The 19,108-nt window shown below is 34.5% G+C and overlaps 2 protein-coding genes across 2 annotated transcripts; both read right to left on the reverse strand.

Moving 5' to 3' along the window:
• Positions 1–488: 488 nt before the first annotated feature.
• Positions 489–16,896, reverse strand: LOC143234954 (uncharacterized). Its single transcript, XM_076472650.1, has 3 exons — positions 16,808–16,896; positions 5,548–5,981; positions 489–751 (listed from the first exon to the last, which is right to left on the reverse strand). Exons 1-3 carry the CDS (start codon positions 16,894–16,896, stop codon positions 555–557), a joined length of 720 nt encoding a protein of 239 aa, XP_076328765.1. The 3' UTR covers positions 489–554.
• Positions 16,897–17,951: 1,055 nt separating this feature from the next.
• LOC143234956 (uncharacterized) lies at positions 17,952–18,807 on the reverse strand. Its single transcript, XM_076472651.1, has 2 exons — positions 18,394–18,807; positions 17,952–18,083 (listed from the first exon to the last, which is right to left on the reverse strand). The coding sequence occupies exons 1-2, from the start codon at positions 18,805–18,807 to the stop codon at positions 17,952–17,954; spliced, it is 546 nt and encodes a 181-aa protein (XP_076328766.1).
• Positions 18,808–19,108: the final 301 nt, after the last annotated feature.

Raw genomic sequence — 19,108 nt, forward strand, 5'->3', positions numbered from 1 at the left:
TTGTTTTAAAAGAAGTGATTCACTCTACTTTACTTTGTGGTACTGTAACAAATTGTTTTAAGCTCGTCGGTGATTTCGTTATCTTCGATGTTGAATTCGACATTTTTGATAACGATGACTGTTTGTGATGTTCTTGGGATTGTGTGTTATGGTTTTGCCATAGAAGACAGTGTTTGGCCAGTGGGCTAAATTGTGTGCATAGTCCTAAGTGGAACACAATTAAGCAGAATCCCTTATTTCGTGGCGCGGTATCGCTAGTTGGGATAAGGCGTGCGACTCGTAATCTGAGGGTCGCGGGTTCGCATCCTCGTCGCACCAAACATGCTCGCCTTTTCAGCCGTGGGAGCGTTATAATGTGACGGTCAATTTCTTGTTTCAGTGACAATCTGTGTTATTCTGAATGAGAGTAGAATTTCCTCAATGATTAAAGCAAGAATGTTGTGTTGTTTGTCCGTGATGGAAATAAATATTGTGTCTTGTGTGTTTGGTGTTGTCTTATTACTATTATTATTATTAATATAAGAAACATTATTTTCTAGTGCAGTCTTCTTTCTTCACGACTGTTTAAAAACCATCGTCTTTGTTGTTTTCTGGTGGCGACTGTGTGTATTTTGTGAAGTACAGTTCGAAGTAATGTTCTGAACAATGGATTCTAATCCTGTTATCAGGTGATCAGGAGTCATTGGCTGTCCCTCTGTCGGTGTAAGGCTCGTCATCGCTTTAACAAGGCAAGCACTGAGGATAAATCCTACTGAAAATTCGAATAATAAAATTATTTCAAATTACAGAACTCAGTTCTAACATGTCTTCATTCTACAGTAGTTGAGAAACGAAAGATCCGTTACAAAGAAAAAGGACAAACAAATTAAATATAAAGAAAATGGTGTCATCAGGCGGCAGGATATAGGTATAGGTCAAGTCTGGTCAAATGCGTGCAGAGCTCCCACCCAGCTGCCATCTTTTCCCACTTCGTCCACTACCAACCAGTTTCCCCAAACAAGCAGAAAAATTCCACCAAGATCGACCGTCAAGAAACTAAAGATTCAACTATATCAATAGGGCACTACCACTTTTGTTTTTAAATCATTCCTTTAAGTCGTACACTCAATTTGTTTTTTTTTCACATCTACGATGCTTTTAATTGAATACCATGAGTAATTAACAATACACGTCAACACACCAGAGCATGTAAGAAAATGACACTGGATATTAATCCATATTGTGTTTAGGTTCAGATGACCTTTATTATAGCCCCCTGCCAGTACAGCGGTATGTCTACGGATTTACAACGCTAAAATCAGGGGTTCGATCCCTCTCGGTGGGCTCAGTATGTGGCTTTGCTATAAGAAAAACACATATACACACATACATTTATTATACCACACCAACCAGAGTCGTTAAAACATGTGGTGTTAATGTTCCTCTCTAAGATAGTGTTAATACCTTCCTTCATAGTAAAGCTATGAAACTTAGATTAACAGTTTCTTGTCATCTACACATGTAATCCACAAAGCCATTTCAAGCATCATTATTTATGCTAACTGCTTAAATGAATCTCACGTGACAATAAACCCTCTTTATGCTGGATAATTTCGTAAAATTGGTAAGAAATAATCAATAATAGCCATCCACCCGTATAATTCCATTGAAAACGTGAGTTAGAAACTGTTAATTTAATTTGATTGGCTTAAGAAACCTTATGTATCAGATGGCCCTTTCATCTTATAGTTTTGCTGTTCTAAATGAGCCATATTTAACCTAAATGACAGCAAATTAAAAACAGTTCACTTTTACATTTAATTGAAGGTGTATTCACAATGTTAGACGATAGCCCACGTGACTTTTTGTGTAGTTGTGCGCAAAGGTTTTGTTCAGTTTCAGCGGTTTTTGTTGGATAATTTGTACAAGTGGTTTATACTTATGTCAAAAGAACTCTTAATTGTAGTTTGAAAAAATCTTTCAGTCTATCATATGTGAAAAACAAACATAAAGATAAGTATCTTTCTCTATCGAATAAAGTTTTAGTATTTTTGGTGGGCGGATAAAAAAGGGAATAAATTCAATCAAAATTGAAGATATTATATCTCGGGTATTTCTTTATGGATATTATAGAAATTTGGTATGTGACATGAGAGTCCAATGAAACACTTCCACTGGAAGTATGCATCAGTTTAGATCACCATATTCAGAGGTAAAGAAGGTAGAATATCGCTAAACTCTCTCCCGTGAACAACACACAGTTGTCTAACAGCAGATTGTTTTGTCGCACGACACATTACTCTGTATCTTGATCTCCTTAGAAACTAATGTTATGTTTCTCACCTTCGCCTTCTGTTTCCGCTTCCCCAACAGCAAAAATTACTTAGATTTATAGATCCCTGCCTTCCTGAAGGAGTCTATGCCCCACAGGGACCGTATGATCTGTTAAACAAGGGTCTCTAGTTCTCCCTTATTCATTCAAGCTTTCTTGACGCCTTCTTACTTCTTGAGGACTCTTCAAATCTGCCATGTTAGTACAATCATCATTTAGTATGTTAAAATAATAAAACTTTAGCTACAGCACACACCACTATTTTGAGAGGGACGAAAATGGCGGAAAATCTCATAATGAAGTTCCTGCCATGGATTGAATAAATGAATATCAAGTGTATGAACAATTAATGGGCCTGATCAAATACGGCTGATGTTCTTATTGTCATTATAACGATTTAATCAGATCGTTTAGTTTGATGATTTCTGTAGTTTTTAAACAGTCTCTTTCTTTTTTAGTTTCTTGTAGGTGTAACAAAACAATTTCATCTCAAAGTAATTTATGACTTGTTCCGTATTGATAAACGTTAAAGATGATATTTGTAATTCATTTGTAATTCACAATTCATCACATAAGTAATGTCCGAAAATTTAATAAAAAAAGTGCATCACTATTTCTGTTTTTCGACAATGCACAGCCCCATACAGCAAGGATCACATCAGCAAAATTGAAGAGCTGGGCAGGAAGTAATTAATAATAATGAAACACACATTATTGATTGAATAACATTAAAAGCGTTTGATATCCTTTCTCTTTTTTTCAACATAAAATCAGACATTAATTTAGGGATGACCTGATATTAAATAGGCTAGTGATTTCATTTACAATTTTTGGCACAAACGAGGATCAGCATCTTACTACCTAACTCGACAGAATCCGTACTAAAGGAACAAAAACAAGATATATAATACATATGAGAAATAAGACACAGAGAACACAGACGTCACATGCGAAGGTGAATTACAGATATCCGCTTTAGCATATGTTTTTGTGAACAACAAATAATAATAGTATCAGGTTGTAACAACTGGATTCACAACTAAGTGAGAGTTAACTTTTGGATAACCGATAAGGGATAGTCCGTTGCAAAATGTCCCCCAGTGGCACATGGGCGGACTCACACCACTAGAAATCGGGTTTCGATACCTATACTGTTCAGAGCACAGACAGCCCATTGTGTAGTTTTGTGGTTAATTCTAAAGAAACAAACCGTTGTAAAATATTTTCCAGTCGAGATAGTAATCAGCGGATTTGAAGATTATAATTTATATTTAAGATACATTTGTTGCACTAGTTCATATACTCTAGCCATTAAACGATTACGTCAGTATCAGTATCACTCACAACTCGAGTGTTCTAGGCCTAATACCAAAAAGAGGCAGACAACACTAATATTATTGAGCTTTAATTTTCTTCGTTATGTAGAGAAATCTGAGGGACAATGTAATCATCCTAAAACAAAGAATAACCCACTTGCTAGAACAATGAAAAACAAGTGATACTTGTGTAATGACTTAACATATCACTACACCCTCAATTAAATCTTTTATAAGCAAGTGCAACGGGTGAACAACAACACCCTTCATATACTGTTACAACTACGTGAATATAGTTTTGTATTTCCAACTTAGGTAAAGAACGACATTTCAATGAAAAAATGCTATATGATTATTTTCTGAAATCAAATGATGAAATAAACAGTGAAATATCTATCTTTTTGACCGCCTGAAAACAAAACACATAAAATCCGAAATGTTTGAAATTTGTTTTAAGTTATTTTGGAATTTAAAAATAGGAAAGTCTTATGCATTTTAAAGAACTAAACCAAGTGAAATGTCAAGTGTTGTATGAAACATTCAATCATTAAATAATGACTGTTAATAGACAGATTAAGGCTGCAAAGAGTCGTTTATACCAAAATACCAGAAATCAGATTATTTTGTTCATGATTTCATTCTTTCTTTATGTATGTTTCTAACACAGCTGGTATTGTTATTCGTGAGAGGTTATTTAAGTCACATAGTGTTTATTACTCCACAGGAGTTTTACAAACTGAACCGACATCGTGTTCAGTGATGTATATCCGAGACAGACAAATCAGCTCCATGTCTCTACGTCCAGTGGTTGTAAGTTCAAGGTCAATTTGTTTTGTACATTTGTGCTAACCTACACAAACCGGAGTTCTCTGTGCTAATCATCTCAAATTTAAAGGTTAGGGAAGCCAGCTAGCTAATCAACAGCAGACAACGCTAACTCCAAGACTACTGTAATAGAACAGTAAGATTTGCTTGTGATATTCATTATAAACTCAAGGCCCCAAAGTGTAGTGTTTTTTTTTTTTTATATATATATTTGTTAACGGTAGCTGGACGACATATCGACAGTTCCATACGTTAAGCACAAGTTTATACCGTGCTTTCAGTTACCTATCGTTACTCTCTTTATGGAAATATGAGCGTGTGACTTGTTTTAATTAATTTATAAAGTAGAGACTATAGTCATAACACTGGTCTATAATATCTTCCTTAGATTATTTTACTTACATTTATTTTTATATATTATGTGTTTTACAAATCTGAATTAGTCATAATCAATTGAGAAATAGTAATGATATTATGCCGAATTATACGTATTTGGATGACAGTCCAGAAAACCTATAGAAACAGGTTAGGGTTAAATTCTTATAATTAATAATGTTATTGGAAAGAAACTATCAAAAAATTAGCAAACACAGAGGCTAATCACAACGTATAGCGGAACGTCCCCAATAAGTGCAGTAAATTGGGTTTTATAAATATAAATAAACAACTATATACATATACAGTTTTCTTCGATTATATAAATTTGCAGCTTCCATGGTTTGAAAATATAAAAATAAATACCTCTCATTACTTGAAGCCATCAAAATAATTCACTCAACTGAAACACAACGTATCTTTTAAAGTGAGATTTACAAGTTCTAAAGTTATTGAAATTAATCCTTGAATATACTTAACAAATTAATAAAAAGACACTACATGGTAGTCAGTAACATCTGCCACTGACATGTTGTTTGTGTGTTTGAAACGAATAAGGAATGATTCTCCCACTTTATAATGTATCCACAGCTGGAAGTGTAGACCGTGTTCAGCAGAATCTTGAATCCTTCGATTCCACATCTACTTACACAAACGTTTAGGTCACGTCCAGCTCACAGTGTATTATAAAAACTATAAGACTGTTTAAAATCATATTACCCATTATGTTTGTTAGGTCGCTGTCCTTCAAGTTTCCGTCAGTTGGTGATACTGTAAACAAACCGTTTTGGAAGAAATAACTGTCCTGTTTTTCTTGGACTGACAACAAATAATTCAGAGATGAATTCGAAAAATTTGGACTTATGTAATCCTGCGGTCCTTGAACTTGATGAACTTGAGAAATTTTCTCAAATTCTAATGGTGTTTCATCCAGTGACGAATTACTTTTACACCACAAGTTTCTGTTGGAGGACCTAAGTAGATTTTCTTTCTGTAAGTCACAAATCAAAGTTCTCTCGACTGGAAAAGAGACTATCATCAACTCTTCTTTGGAATTTTTGAATTTTATTATTTCCTCTAGTTCTTCTTCCTCAATTTCACCTTCTTTTAACTCTATGCCGTTGCTCTGTTTTATTTCTTCACCTCTGCAGCAACTATAAAGTAATTGAATAAGATGTTACTTATTTTTTCGGAATTAAAGTAACTATGAAAATATTAACGTTGTTATCATTCGAACAACAATCCAATAATAAGAAATCAACTTATAAGTAAAATTAACTTTTAACAAATGTCTACGAAGCTTGTATTTTATAAGATTATAAATTTTATTAATTTTTAAAATTTTCAGTGATGACTGAAGAATGGAAACGTCTGATAATTTTTCTTATTATCGTTACCATGAAATGAGATTTGTTGTCGAATCAACATTTAAAACCTTCTTTTTACATTAATTAAGACAACCCAAATTGTTGATAATAAGGGAAATAAATGATTTCATCATTGTAAGCACAACCAAATTTTCACAAACTTACAACAAATTTTTTCACCGTAACCTAGACAGATATCCTATATGAAACGCTGCGAATGTCCACGATTAACTTAAAAGTTGATTTACGTGATAATAAATACACAATAGTTGAGACGTTCTTATGAGCGACTTCCTTTGTAATCAATGCGTGTTAAATGCGTTTACACAAAATCTCAGATACAAAGTCACCTGGCTCAGTAAATATTTTTTTGAAAATACATAATTTAAAGCATTGTTTTAGACTTATTTGTTTTACTTGAAAAAGTTATTTTCCTACTAGTTTTCTGTTTTTATGCATGCTTAATGAGGTTATATCTTACTTTAGGCGTATACTTACCCTCTGGTGTGGATTCAGAAAGGCAATATATAATTAAAAGTTGATAATTTAGAAAAAGAAATAGTGATCGCAAAAAAGGAAGTAAACAAGGCTAGATATCTACTGTTGGTTGTTTTCTCAAGATACAAATCCCCGTTAAGATTCCACTGCAAGTAACATATACTGTGCTGTGAGGTCTCACAGGAATTTATCAAAAACAATAGAATTTTTTAAAATTTAAAATATTATTTTTAATTTTATTGTGTTGTAAAAACTTCTAAGTTCTTCTCTTTCTACCACTAAAAAATCGAGTGTTTTCCTACTGTATACGCTAGTTGGAGGCTAAAACACGTGCATTTTCTAGCACATTAGTTGGAAACTGCCACATGAAACATCCCATATTTTGCTGCTTCACATCGTTTCTCGAGTTTGTTGTCCTTATGTGGACTTTCACAATAATATTTCAGCTAGGTTTGAAATTGGAAAGTTACCATAGTAGATTTCCCACTCAGATGACGGAAGTGATCCTTTGTCCTTTTTATTTTCATAATTATATGACTTCATGAGTGTGTATTACGTATTTATTACCGCTGCATATAGCATTATTCCATATTATTACATTGCTATTTTTAATAGTTTGTGTTTAAGTGGCGCTCCTAAATGTCGAAAAGTGGCGACTTAAGCTAAGTGTTTCGCTCTTGTCTATCTTGCATGCATCATTTTTCTAGCAAACATTTGTGGACAACAGGCTGTTGAAAACATACACATGTGTTATAAAGACCTAACAAGATAAACATGTTACTGCATCTGTTTACATTGTTAATCTGTATTGTATTATCTTAAAAGTAATATTATTCCTTTATGATAAGCTTGATATTTGATGCTTTTCTTTATTACATAACTCTGTGATATTACTGGAAGACGGTCATTAAATCTATGACGATACAATCCTTGCCTTAACGACGGTCCTTTGGTAACAACTTTACATTTTGTTTCCTGTAGTTAGCTAACAATACATGTTCTAACAGAACTGGACTTACACTCCAAACTCCGCCTAACTCTTCAAAATATTGTCACAACGAAACATCATCGCACCATATTTTTTTAGAAGACTTTTCAGTTCTAACACACAGATGTAATGACCATCACAATGTTTGTTATTTATTGTACATTTGTTACTTTTATTGTGTGGTTGGGTGTAAAAAAAAGGCAATGCAACAGTAAATTATTTAAATACAGTGGTACCTCGGTTTTCGAACAGCCTTCTGGAACGGATTAACTATAAACACAATAAGAAAACAATAAATGAAAATTAAACTGCACTCTGCCTGTACTGAGGAGAGCTGATGGCGTAAGTAAAATGTGGTGAGGAACGTGGAGAGTAGGAGGGTTATTGTTGTTTGGAAGGGGAGTCACCTTCCATAAAAACGTAAGGTAACTCTCCTTCTGGGGTTCTTTCTCTTTTCTGTCTCTTTGCACCGCTGCAATCTGCTTGAGACTCACTGGACCTATTTCTCACTAAAAACTTGTCTAATGAAGCTTGTTTCTGCCTGCATTTTAAAATGTTTCTGAAGTAAGACATGACATTGTCATTGAAAAGGTTTATGCTGCGGTTTGCTACAGCTTTGTCAGGGTGAAATTTTTCCACAAAACTTTGTAACTCTCCCCATTTTCTACACATTTCCTTGATTAGTGAACTAGAAACATCCTCCCTTCCCTCCTTCTCATTTGAAGACTCTTCATCAGTTGCATTCTGTTACTGCTCCTTCTGAAGGTCCTGGAGTTCTTCCGTGATGAGCTCAGTGTTGTGGTCTTCCACCAACTCCTCCACATCATCACCACTCACATTCAAGCCCATATACTTGCCTAGTGAGACAATATCCTCGACAACAGGCTCAGCGTCAAAGCCTTCAAAGTCTCTATCTGCTACTGAGCCTGGCCACAATTTCTTCCAGGCTGAGTTCATGGTCCTCAAAGACACTTCCCTCTGGGCTTTGTCTATGATCCTCAAGCAATGGAGGATATTAAAGTGATTTTTCCAAAACTCTCTGAGGGTTAACTCTGTGTCAGAGGTCACTTCAAAGCACCTCTAAAACAGTGCTTTGGTGTAGAGTTTCTTAAAGTTCGATATGACCTGCTGGTCCACGGGCTGAATGAGAGGAGTCGTGTTTGGGGGCAAGAGCTTCACCGTAATGAAACTGTACTCCTCCAGCAACCCCTCCTCAAAGCCTGGTGGGTGAGCAGGTGCATTGTCCATCTCAAGAAGAGCCTTGAATGGCAACTGTTTTTCCGTGAGGTAATTCTTTACACTTGGGGCAAACACTTCATGAACCCACTCCATAAAAAATTGCCTGGTTACCCATGCTTTACGATTAGCCCTCCACATGACATTTAGTTTACTTTTCAGGACATTATTTTTCTTAAATCCCCTCGGGTTCTCAGAATGATACACAAGCAAAGGCTTAAGTTTTAAGTCCCCACTTTCATTACTACATAACAATAGAGTTAGCCTGTCCTTCATTGGCTTGTGTCCTAGCAGTGACTTCTCCTTCTTGGTGATGTAGGTCCTCCTTGGCATTTTCTTCCAAACGAGGCCTGTCTCATCACAGTTGAACATTTGTTGGGGAATAAAACCCTCAGCTTCTACATAGTCCCTATCCATGTCTCACCACACTATGTATGTCACTTCTCTTCCTAAATTTTTCAAACCACCCCTACTAGCCTTATGGCGTGGGCCAAAAATGGTCGAAGAGTCGTTCGGGTCATCAATCGGGTTATTTCAGGGGTTCGGGCCCGAGATCTTGGTTCAGTAACCAAGTATATGCTCCACAACCGAGACATTTTTTTCTCAAACAATATGTTCTAAAACCGAATTGTTCGAGTAGGAAGTCATTCGAGAACCGAGGTATCACTGCACGTGTAACATTTAACGGAACGCATATGCACGTTCGTGGCTTAAAATGCATTCTCCATAAATGTACATAAAAATATTAAAGAAAAAGCTGAGTATAAATTTAAAAAGGGGAAATAGCGATAATCAAAAAAGTACAGAAATAAGATGAAACAACATGTAATAAATTAAAAACCCCACAAACAAGAACTCTAAACGAAGTAAAACAAACAACATTAGAAATAGTATTTATATTATTTTCTCAAGCTACAAATCCATATTTTAGCTCCATATCTACAGAAAATATAACTTTTAGTGGAGCCAAAAAAAGAGATTTTTAGCTTGAAAAAATAATATAGACACTATTTCTAATGTTCTTTGTTTACATTTTTAATAACTTGTTAATAGATTAAAAATACATATTTGCAATTTGATTCAATGTTTCGTCTTATGATCTTTTCAAAGGTATTTGCATGTTTGTTTTTAGTCAAGCATAAAGCTGCACAATGGGTTGTTTATTCTATTCCCATCACGGGTATCGAAACCCGGCTTCTAACGTTGTAATTCATTGAAGGTGACCTAAGAAGGTCGAAACGTTTTTCTCTACTCTTTATTTTAATAAAAGTTTTAATACCAATACTAGCCGTCTTGAGAACCAGGTCTTCGTTGTACCTGACCCTTCTAGTTCGTCGATTGCGACCGAAATAGTAATCCTGACAACGTGTGCAAAACTGATTTTAAATTGAAGTAACCAAAAATAATATAAAGCTACACCAAGATAATAAAACGATTTAGAGTAAAGAACAGCCGCTAATCGCACACACATACAATAAAATAACTTTTACATTAAGTAGTAATAGTTTTGTATGGGTGAACATTGAGTCTGTAAATGCTATTTTTGTTTTGATTCGAAACCGCATGAACTAACTTTAATTAAAAGAATTCGAAAAACCTTTTTAAATTCACCCTCATTCTAATGATTTCTGATCATTTCAAATGGTCATATTTATGACCAGATAGATGGAGTGGCGAGGGGATCACCTCCAGGTCGGACCATTGCAAATATTTTTCTGTTTTAATACGAACGTGAACAGCTAGATAATTACTCCCTTTATTAAAAAAAACCTGTATTATATAGAAGGTACGACGATGATACTTTTCTACCCTTTCATACAAAGAAGATTTTTTCTTAAAATACCTAAATTCACCACACCCATTTATAAACTTTACATGTGAGATAGAAGAAAACAGTAACTTAGAGTTTTCAAACGGTCAAATAAACAATCTCTTTTCAACATCTATTTATTTACTCTAAGAATATAGTTAATGGCTAGTACATTTGTTTCATATCAGACAGGCCCGACATGGCCAGGTGGTTAAGGCGCTCAAATTGCAATCTGAGAATTCGCAGGTTCGAATCCCGTCACATCAAACATGCTATTTCTTTCAGCCGTGGGGGCGTTATAAAATGATAATCAATCCCACCATTCGTTGGTAAAAGAATAGCCCAAGAGTTGGCGATGGGTGGTGATGGCTGGCGTAGATAATCTTCATGTAACTTTGCGCGAAATTATAAACAAATCATATCAGACTTCTTCAAACATAACATTGCTCTAAATATTTTAAACAAATTGTATAATATTTGTTTTGGCTACTTTTTGTCTTCGCTTAGGCCCGGCATGCCAGGTGGTTGAGGCACTCGACGCGTAATCCGAGGGTCGCAGGTTCGATAACCCTCACACCAAACTTACTCACCCTTTCAGCCGTGTGGGCTTTATAATTTGACGTTCAGTACCACTATTCGTTTGTAAAAGAGTAGCCCAAGAGTTGGCGGTGGGTGGTGATGACAAGCTGCCTTCCCTCTAGTCTAACACTGCTAAATAAGAACGGCGAGCGCAGATAGTCCTTTTGTAGCTTTGCGCGAAATTGAAAACAAACCAAAGCAATTTTCACTTAGAAATTTCAAAAATTCATGAGTTATGACAAAATAATGGTTTATCGTTTTATTTCTTATACTTCACTACTGATTCTTATCATATCTTTCATTGACAAAGTTTTAAACTCAAATATGAAATTTAAAAATGATTAAAACATATTGCCCACATTAAGAATTTAAAGTATGTTTAAAATCAAAACACTTTACACATTCCTGTACGCGCACAGATCGTATATAAATACGCTTGTGGTAGCTATAAAGCAACCTATATTGATAAAACTATACGTCACTTACAAATGCATACATATGATAATTTAAGCAAGAAGCGGTTGTAAGTGAAGCAATTCACCAGACTCTAATACCAGATTTCGTGGTAAGAATAACAACCACATCATTTTTTTTATTAAAGTTTCATAATTCTCGACTACGAAACCATAGATTATGAACTAGTTATTAAAGAAAACCTCTCATTTCCAATGATCACATAACACTAAAGAATTACATCAAATTCTAAGTTTCTGATTCTCATTATTTTTATTTAATATTCACTATTATTTTTAGAGGACAGTTTATGCTTATATTCAAACCTTTCTCTATGATAATTGCTATTAACAATGTTATTTAATAAACACGTATAAGCCGCACGTTTTGTCGTTCTTTCCGTTATATTGTTACCGTTTAAAACTGTTCTTTCTAAACTGCCGATTGAATTTGAAATCTCGCTATATGCTAATATTGTTTTATATAATTCGAATATTACGAACTAATTTCTTTTTGACATATTAAGGCTGATGAAAGAATTTAAGGAAATTTCGAAACTCCGTATTAAAGATCTTTTTTTTTGTTTTGGAATAAATATGTATTTAATATTTATTATAAAACTTCGTTTTCCACCTGTTGAGTCAATTGAAAAAACAACATAAAATCGTTTTAAACTTCGTTGAAAGATCAAAGTACTTTTTCTAGCAATGTATCGCATGTAATTATTAAACTATGCAATCATCTGTGAATTGTCAAAATAAATAATAACATATAATAATATGCGTGAGACTAAGAAGAAAAATATAATTGAGCTATGTTGTAAAGAATATAACTTCAGCACAGCCCATAGTTCCAAGGCGTATACAAGTATATCTAAGCTCAGTCAGAACATTTACAGTTTAGGCCATAGGCCATAAAAAAAAAAAATTCTCGCAAGTTTAACGAATAAATCGATAAATAATTACTACATACCAAGATGGAATTAAACAGCAGACCCATTTTTGTATCTTTTTTTTGATATACCTTCCTCTTCTTCCCATATTTTAATTAAATTCTCAACAGCTTTATGGTAAACGTATTTCACGAAAGAATCTTGTCGGTTAAATTAGAATTCTGTTGTCATGACAATGCTGTAACTTTGTTACTTTTGAGATATTTTTCAGTATAATTATTGAAACATAATTTGATCAATGACTTTTAAAAAAGCTAAATAATTTTTATTTATTTATTATCGGATAACCAATAACATATGTTTCAAACTTTCTCTTATTTACTTTCTTCAGACAGAATAAGAAAACCGTAAATAATTTCTTCAACTATTTAATACAAAACAACAACTGAGTAAAAAGAAGAAAAATAAGAATAAATATAAATTAATACTTGTATATTCAATGTAGTTAAAATAAAGAGAACGTCAATTTTTCTACGTTTAATATTGCTTTTTGTCAATTATTTCAACATGTGAAAAATTAAAGGAGTGATTCTGTTTAATCATGTGTTCAAATATATGACAAGGAGCTTTGAAATGTTTTCCATCCTTGTTAAAGGTCCAGTATGGCCAGATAGTTAAGGCACTCGACTCGTAATCCGAGGGTCTCGGGTTTGAATTCCCATCACACCAAACAATCTCGCATTTTCAGCCGTGGAGGCTTTATAATGTTACGGCCAATACCAGTATTGGTTGGTAAAAGAGTAGCCAAAGAGTTGGCAGTGGGTGGTTGGTGAAGACTAGCTATCTTCCCTCTAGTCTTACACTCTTAAATTAGGGACGACTAACGCAAGTAGTCCTCGTGTAGCTTTGAGCGAAATTCCAAACCAAACTAAAACCACTAACTCTACGTTTGTGACGAGCGCATTATATACATTTGATGTTTTTTTCTAAATTAGTTTTAATGTGAGTTAACTCATATGAACATATTAAGATTTTAATAAAGCTATTTATTTTTTATTCTCTTACGTATAATCACTAAAATTAAAAGTATAAAGAAAAACGCTTTTTATAAAACCGTAATTAGTTTAATCTTTACAAACATAAACCAGTGTGCGCTAATTTATAAGAAGCTATTTCTTCGCGATGAACAGACAGACAAAGGTATAGTTTTTGGTTAAAACGTTTAACTAACAAATGAATAGGAAAACGTAAAATTTACTGCGCTCTCTATTATAGAAATACAAATACTTAAAAGAACAGTGACAGACTTTGCGTGTGTTTTCTTATAGCAAAGCCACATCGGGCTATCTGCTGAGCCCGACGAAGGGATTCGAACGTCTGATTTTAGCGTTGTAAATCTGTAGACATACCACTGTACTAGTTGGTGGCGACAGACGTTGTATAAATAATAATATAAAAACCTCAAACGACATAAAAGTTAAAATAATGTCAACTCATTTTCTAAAATAAAATGTTTAATCATCATAACTTTATCTTCAAATGTTCAAAATCCATTAGTGAATTTATACGCATAAGATCAGTACTTGAAATGGGTAAGTGTTTGTTGGTACACTGCTATACTGTGAACAGTTGCATATTAACATTTTTCTCATATCTCGAAATATATATTCCATGATAAAAGAATAAAAATCTGTAAAGTCAAGCAGTTTGTTGAACATTTGATTTAATTACATGAGGTGATTTGGTAAGGTCTCTTAATGACGATATAGTTTATTTTTGTTATAAAATCTTTTGTAATTCTTGATGTCGAAAGAACGAAAGCCAGAAAGCATAGTTTGTAAAAGATTTGAACTAAATATAAAATAAAATTCTGTAAAACAAAGAGCAATGGTCTAATAGGAAAAGTGCCCAAAACTAATTTCCAAAGATAAGTTCAAATTGAAACCAATTAAAGCTAATCATAAAACTTGGAACATGCGAAAAACCAATGCTTGAGTAATCTAAAACAAAAAAATAGAAGGAAACTTATAGCATGAAAAATAGCTAATGTGAAATACATAATCGCTCCAAACCGGATTTCGATACTCGTGATGGACAGAGCACAGGTAATCCATTGTGTAGCTGTATACCTAATTTTAAACCAGTACAAACTTGACATTTCTTCGTAATGCCTAATATTAAAAATTAATTGGTGATTTTGAACTTTGATGGAATATAATGTTCGACATCACAAGAAGCAACAAACACAAACCGTTCGAAATTAACACCAAACAACAGATCGAATATAGCATACAAGTGAAATACTGGAGAAACAATCTTTTATACAAAACGATAATACTGATATATATATGTCTGTGTATGTGTCTCAATGAACGAAAATAAGAGTCCAAACAGAAATAAGAAACAAAAATTAGTTTGAATTAAGTTTTAGTTTTTTCGAAAAAATGTGAGTAATATTAATAGGTGTTTTGTATTATTTTAGGACAAAAGTGTTACGTTTCTAAAGTTCGTATGATTTGGTTTGCTTGCCGTCCCTAATTTAGCAGTGTAAGACTAGAGGGAGGGCAGCTAGTCATCACCACCCACCGCCGATTCTTGGGCTACTCTTTTAACAACGAATAGTGAGATTCACCGTCACATTATAACGCCCTCATGGTTGAAAGGGCGAGCATGTTTAGAGTGACTGGGATTCGAACCTGCGACCCTCTAGGTTTTCACCTCTTTGTTGAAATACTGAGATAAAATGTAATAAATTCCCAAAAATCAAATGGAAAAACAATATTTGGTATAATCAATAAGTTTTACGTTTTATCAATTTACTAGAGGAAAATATATTTAACAGATAATAAATTCGAACATTCAACTTGTGCACAAAATATTCGCGCTTTTAACACATGTCTTATACTATCTCCAAGAAACAATATTGACCTTTGAGTATGTTAGTAAAAAAGTGGGCAGTGATGCCTAGCTGCCTTCCTTTTAGCCTTTCACTGCTAAATTTGGGAAAGCTAGCACAAATAGCCCTTAAGTAGTTTTGCGCTAAATTCAAACCAAACCTACGTGAGAAGAAGATACACATTTTCCTTGTATGCTTAGGTAATATAAACTCCTGACATTAGGTCCTGGTTTCTCCACAAAAACTCCATAGGGGCAAAACATTTATTGTTACAAGTATGTCAGTTTTTATCCTTTCGTAACTAACTTGTGATTATACCTTCTTTAGTGTGTGTATATGTATACAAAACCAAACCTATTCTTCCATCGTTAGCCCTCGCTGTCGTCTTTTAGTCATGACAGATAATGTCTGAAGCCACAGCACCCAAACACGTTGGGAATATTCCATCCATCAGACAAGATCCTGACGTTAATAACAAACTAGCTCCCAACTAAGGAGAATCAGTTATTAGTTGGGTGTTGAGTGCTTGAACTCACAATATCTTAACTTCTACTACGTTTTGCTGTCTGCAGTTAGACGTGAAAATGTAATGACCTTTAATATTTAGATGAAATCTTAAAGTAGAATTTAACATGGTTTAATTGAATTACAATTTTAAATTTACACCTTTTGATATTATTTGTGTGTATGTATGCATAAATATATGAAACAACAATATGTATGGCTGTTTGTCTGTCCGTTATATAACTACTACCAAGTTGCTGGACCTACCTCAACCAAACTTTATTGGAAGATAGTTTGAAATAAGGGCCGTGTTAATGAAGAGTTAAAAATCTTTCTTTGGAGGAATGTAAGGATTGATATTTCTATTACAACAGCCATCATATAAAGAGCCGTTGTTTTTCAATTATATCCACTACTTACTTTGGCACGTGGCCTTTCTACGTCAGCCTGTTTGACATTTCTGTGGCAAATGATTTTTAATTAATTAATCATGTGGAACATTGTGGAAGGATATCAGTAGCTGAATGTTGAAAGCGGGTATCACAAAGCACCCTTACTCTTACTGTTTAACTATTATCTCTTCCTACAAAGCCACCCTATTTCACAATGTGTACCATGTTTTAAATATATAAATATTGGGTTATTAAAACTTACACAACATATTTTGTGAGTTATTTATGATTAAAGGTGGCAGCACTTATCTCAATATTCTTAACACTCGCACTTAATTTTAAGTTTTACACAAACTTACAATTACTGTCTTTGATTTAACCATACACAGCCATTCTTTTCATCGTGAACAACACTGAGTCCAAGGATGTAATGGAGCTTTCCAAGGTCTTTCATGCGGAATTTTTCCTTCGGTGCTTCCTTGATATTGATTATTTATCATCACTATCAGCAACCAAAATGATGTGAGCCACATATATTGCAAGTATTGTTAGATTTTCACCCTTCCGTATGTAAACACATGGATTTGTTGAACTCTGAACAAATTCCACTTCCACCGTCTCTTCATGAAATGATTTGTTCCAACAGCGTGGTGAATGTTTTAATCCATACAGGGATTTTTTCAGTTTACACACATGATTTTCCTTTGGCCACGAGCCTACTCTTGAACCTCTCTACATTTCCAGCATTTCTATACTTAACTTTGGATACCCACTTACAACCTATAAGGTTTCTTCCAACTGGTAATTCCACCAGATCCCAGGTGTCATTTTCTTGTAAAGACTCAAATTCCAGATCTGTGGCTGACTTCCACTCCTTTGCATTGTCACCTGACATTGCTTCACTTAATGTGCTTGGCTTTAACATACTGCATAAGTTTGCAGTGTGACAAATTGATTCATTTGCTGCTGCCATATCAGCATACTCATCATATCCATAGCGGATGGATATGATACCTGCAACAAGGGATATCGACTGTATGATGAAAAATCCAGGAAGATTTTCATACGGTCAGATGTTATCTTTAATGAAACAGATTTGGTCAAGAGCCTGTGACAAGTCAGTATATCTCATCAAGTGAACAGATAATGGAAAAAAAAAACAGAAGTTAAAGCTAAAGATAAAGCTGAACGACCAGCAAGAAACGTACCCTCATAGACTTCATGTATAATTTCTGTCTTGACGCATCTGGCACATGTGCATGTGCAAGACGTCCAAACACTTCTGTGTGTTCTACATCTGGTTTCTTCCCATACCATCTCTCAATTGTCGTACTACCATCTTTTATTGCCGATGTGGATACTCTGTTACACAAATACCCTGCGGTAGCTACAGCTTCTGCCCAGTACATTATTGGTAACTTAGCATGTGACTGCATGCCTCTTGCTGATTCCACAAGAGTTCTGTTCCTTCTCTCAGCAACACAATTTTTTTTCTGGACAATATGCTACTCACATCTCATAATGAATGCCTCTTGACTTCAAATATTGTTGGAACTCATTTGACGTATATTCTCCGCCATCATCTGTGCGCTGGGTTTTTATGCACTCTCCAGATTCATTTGAGTACAACTTCTCAAATTCCTAGAATTTGTCAAAGGCTTCTGATTTCTGTTTCAAGAAAATACACTCTGCAGCATCTTTAGTGATCATCAATAAATGTAACAAAGTACTTGTAAGCTCCAATAGATGGAGTTTGCATAGGACCACAGACATCACTGTGTACCAGTTGCAGTCTTCCCTTTGATCTCATTTCTCCCACTGACTTAAATGGCTTCCTGTGCATTTTACCTTCAGTGCATCCCTCACAGAAACTGGCTTCATCAGACTTCTGGAATTTGATTCCACTTACATTTCCACTCCTGACAAGCTTCTGTAACTGTGAAACACTGACATGCCCTAGTCGTTGATGCCATATATTCAAGCCATTCATGCTGCTGTTTGAGGCTACTGAGGCATTCTCAATAACACTGGACTTACAGTCCAGTTGGTATAGACCATTATTCTTTCTTGTACCCATACCATGAAGTTGTCCTGATTTACCTCGGATGTAACAGCGATTAACTCCAAACTGCACAATATTTCCTTTTTCAGTCACAACTCCTACTGAAAATAGATTGTTAGCTAATTTTAGTATATGAAGGACACTCTGCATTGTGACATGCTTTGAATTACTGACTTTAAATGTCATTTCTAGTTTAGAGTTATCAACTCTAAGAGCTTCAACAGTTCTTCCATCACCAATCCTAACTTGCTGAGGTTCGCTAAACTTGTGATAATTTGATAACATGTTCCTATGCTGTGCCATATGTCTAGACGGACCAGAATCTACCAATCATTCCCCATTTCTTATTCCTTTATCCTGGTTTGTTACAAAAGCAATACCATTGTTTCCATCAGCATAATCTTCTGCCACATTAATATCCACATTCTTAGCTTTGTGGACCATTTCTTTCAGTGTTGGACAATTGCGTTTTATATGTCCCTCTCTGCTACACTTGTAACACTTGAAGCTGTTATCCCTTTTCTTTGTTTCTAGTATTCCATGTGGTTTGAAGTTGCTGCGAGTGGCTAATGCAGTTGATGATGTTTCATTCGATGTGGTTTTT

This window comes from Tachypleus tridentatus, chromosome 12 (genome assembly GCF_004210375.1).
Source record: "Tachypleus tridentatus isolate NWPU-2018 chromosome 12, ASM421037v1, whole genome shotgun sequence".
In the NCBI taxonomy this organism is placed as follows: domain Eukaryota; kingdom Metazoa; phylum Arthropoda; class Merostomata; order Xiphosura; family Limulidae; genus Tachypleus; species Tachypleus tridentatus.

Excerpts from the sequence above, each read along its gene's own strand:
- LOC143234954 (XM_076472650.1), bottom strand. The coding sequence starts at position 16,896 with ATGAAAGACCTTGGAAAGCTCCATTACATCCTTGGACTCAGTGTTGTT. Across the intron at positions 5,982-16,807 it reads GTATGGTTAAATCAAAGACA|TTGCTGCAGAGGTGAAGAAA; the intron begins GTAATTGTAAGT and ends ATTACTTTATAG. Across the intron at positions 752-5,547 it reads CGACCTAACAAACATAATGG|TAGGATTTATCCTCAGTGCT; the intron begins GTAATATGATTT and ends TCGAATTTTCAG.
- LOC143234956 (XM_076472651.1), bottom strand. The coding sequence starts at position 18,807 with ATGGCACAGCATAGGAACATGTTATCAAATTATCACAAGTTTAGCGAA. Across the intron at positions 18,084-18,393 it reads GGCATCAACGACTAGGGCAT|GAATTTGAGAAGTTGTACTC; the intron begins GTCAGTGTTTCA and ends GACAAATTCTAG.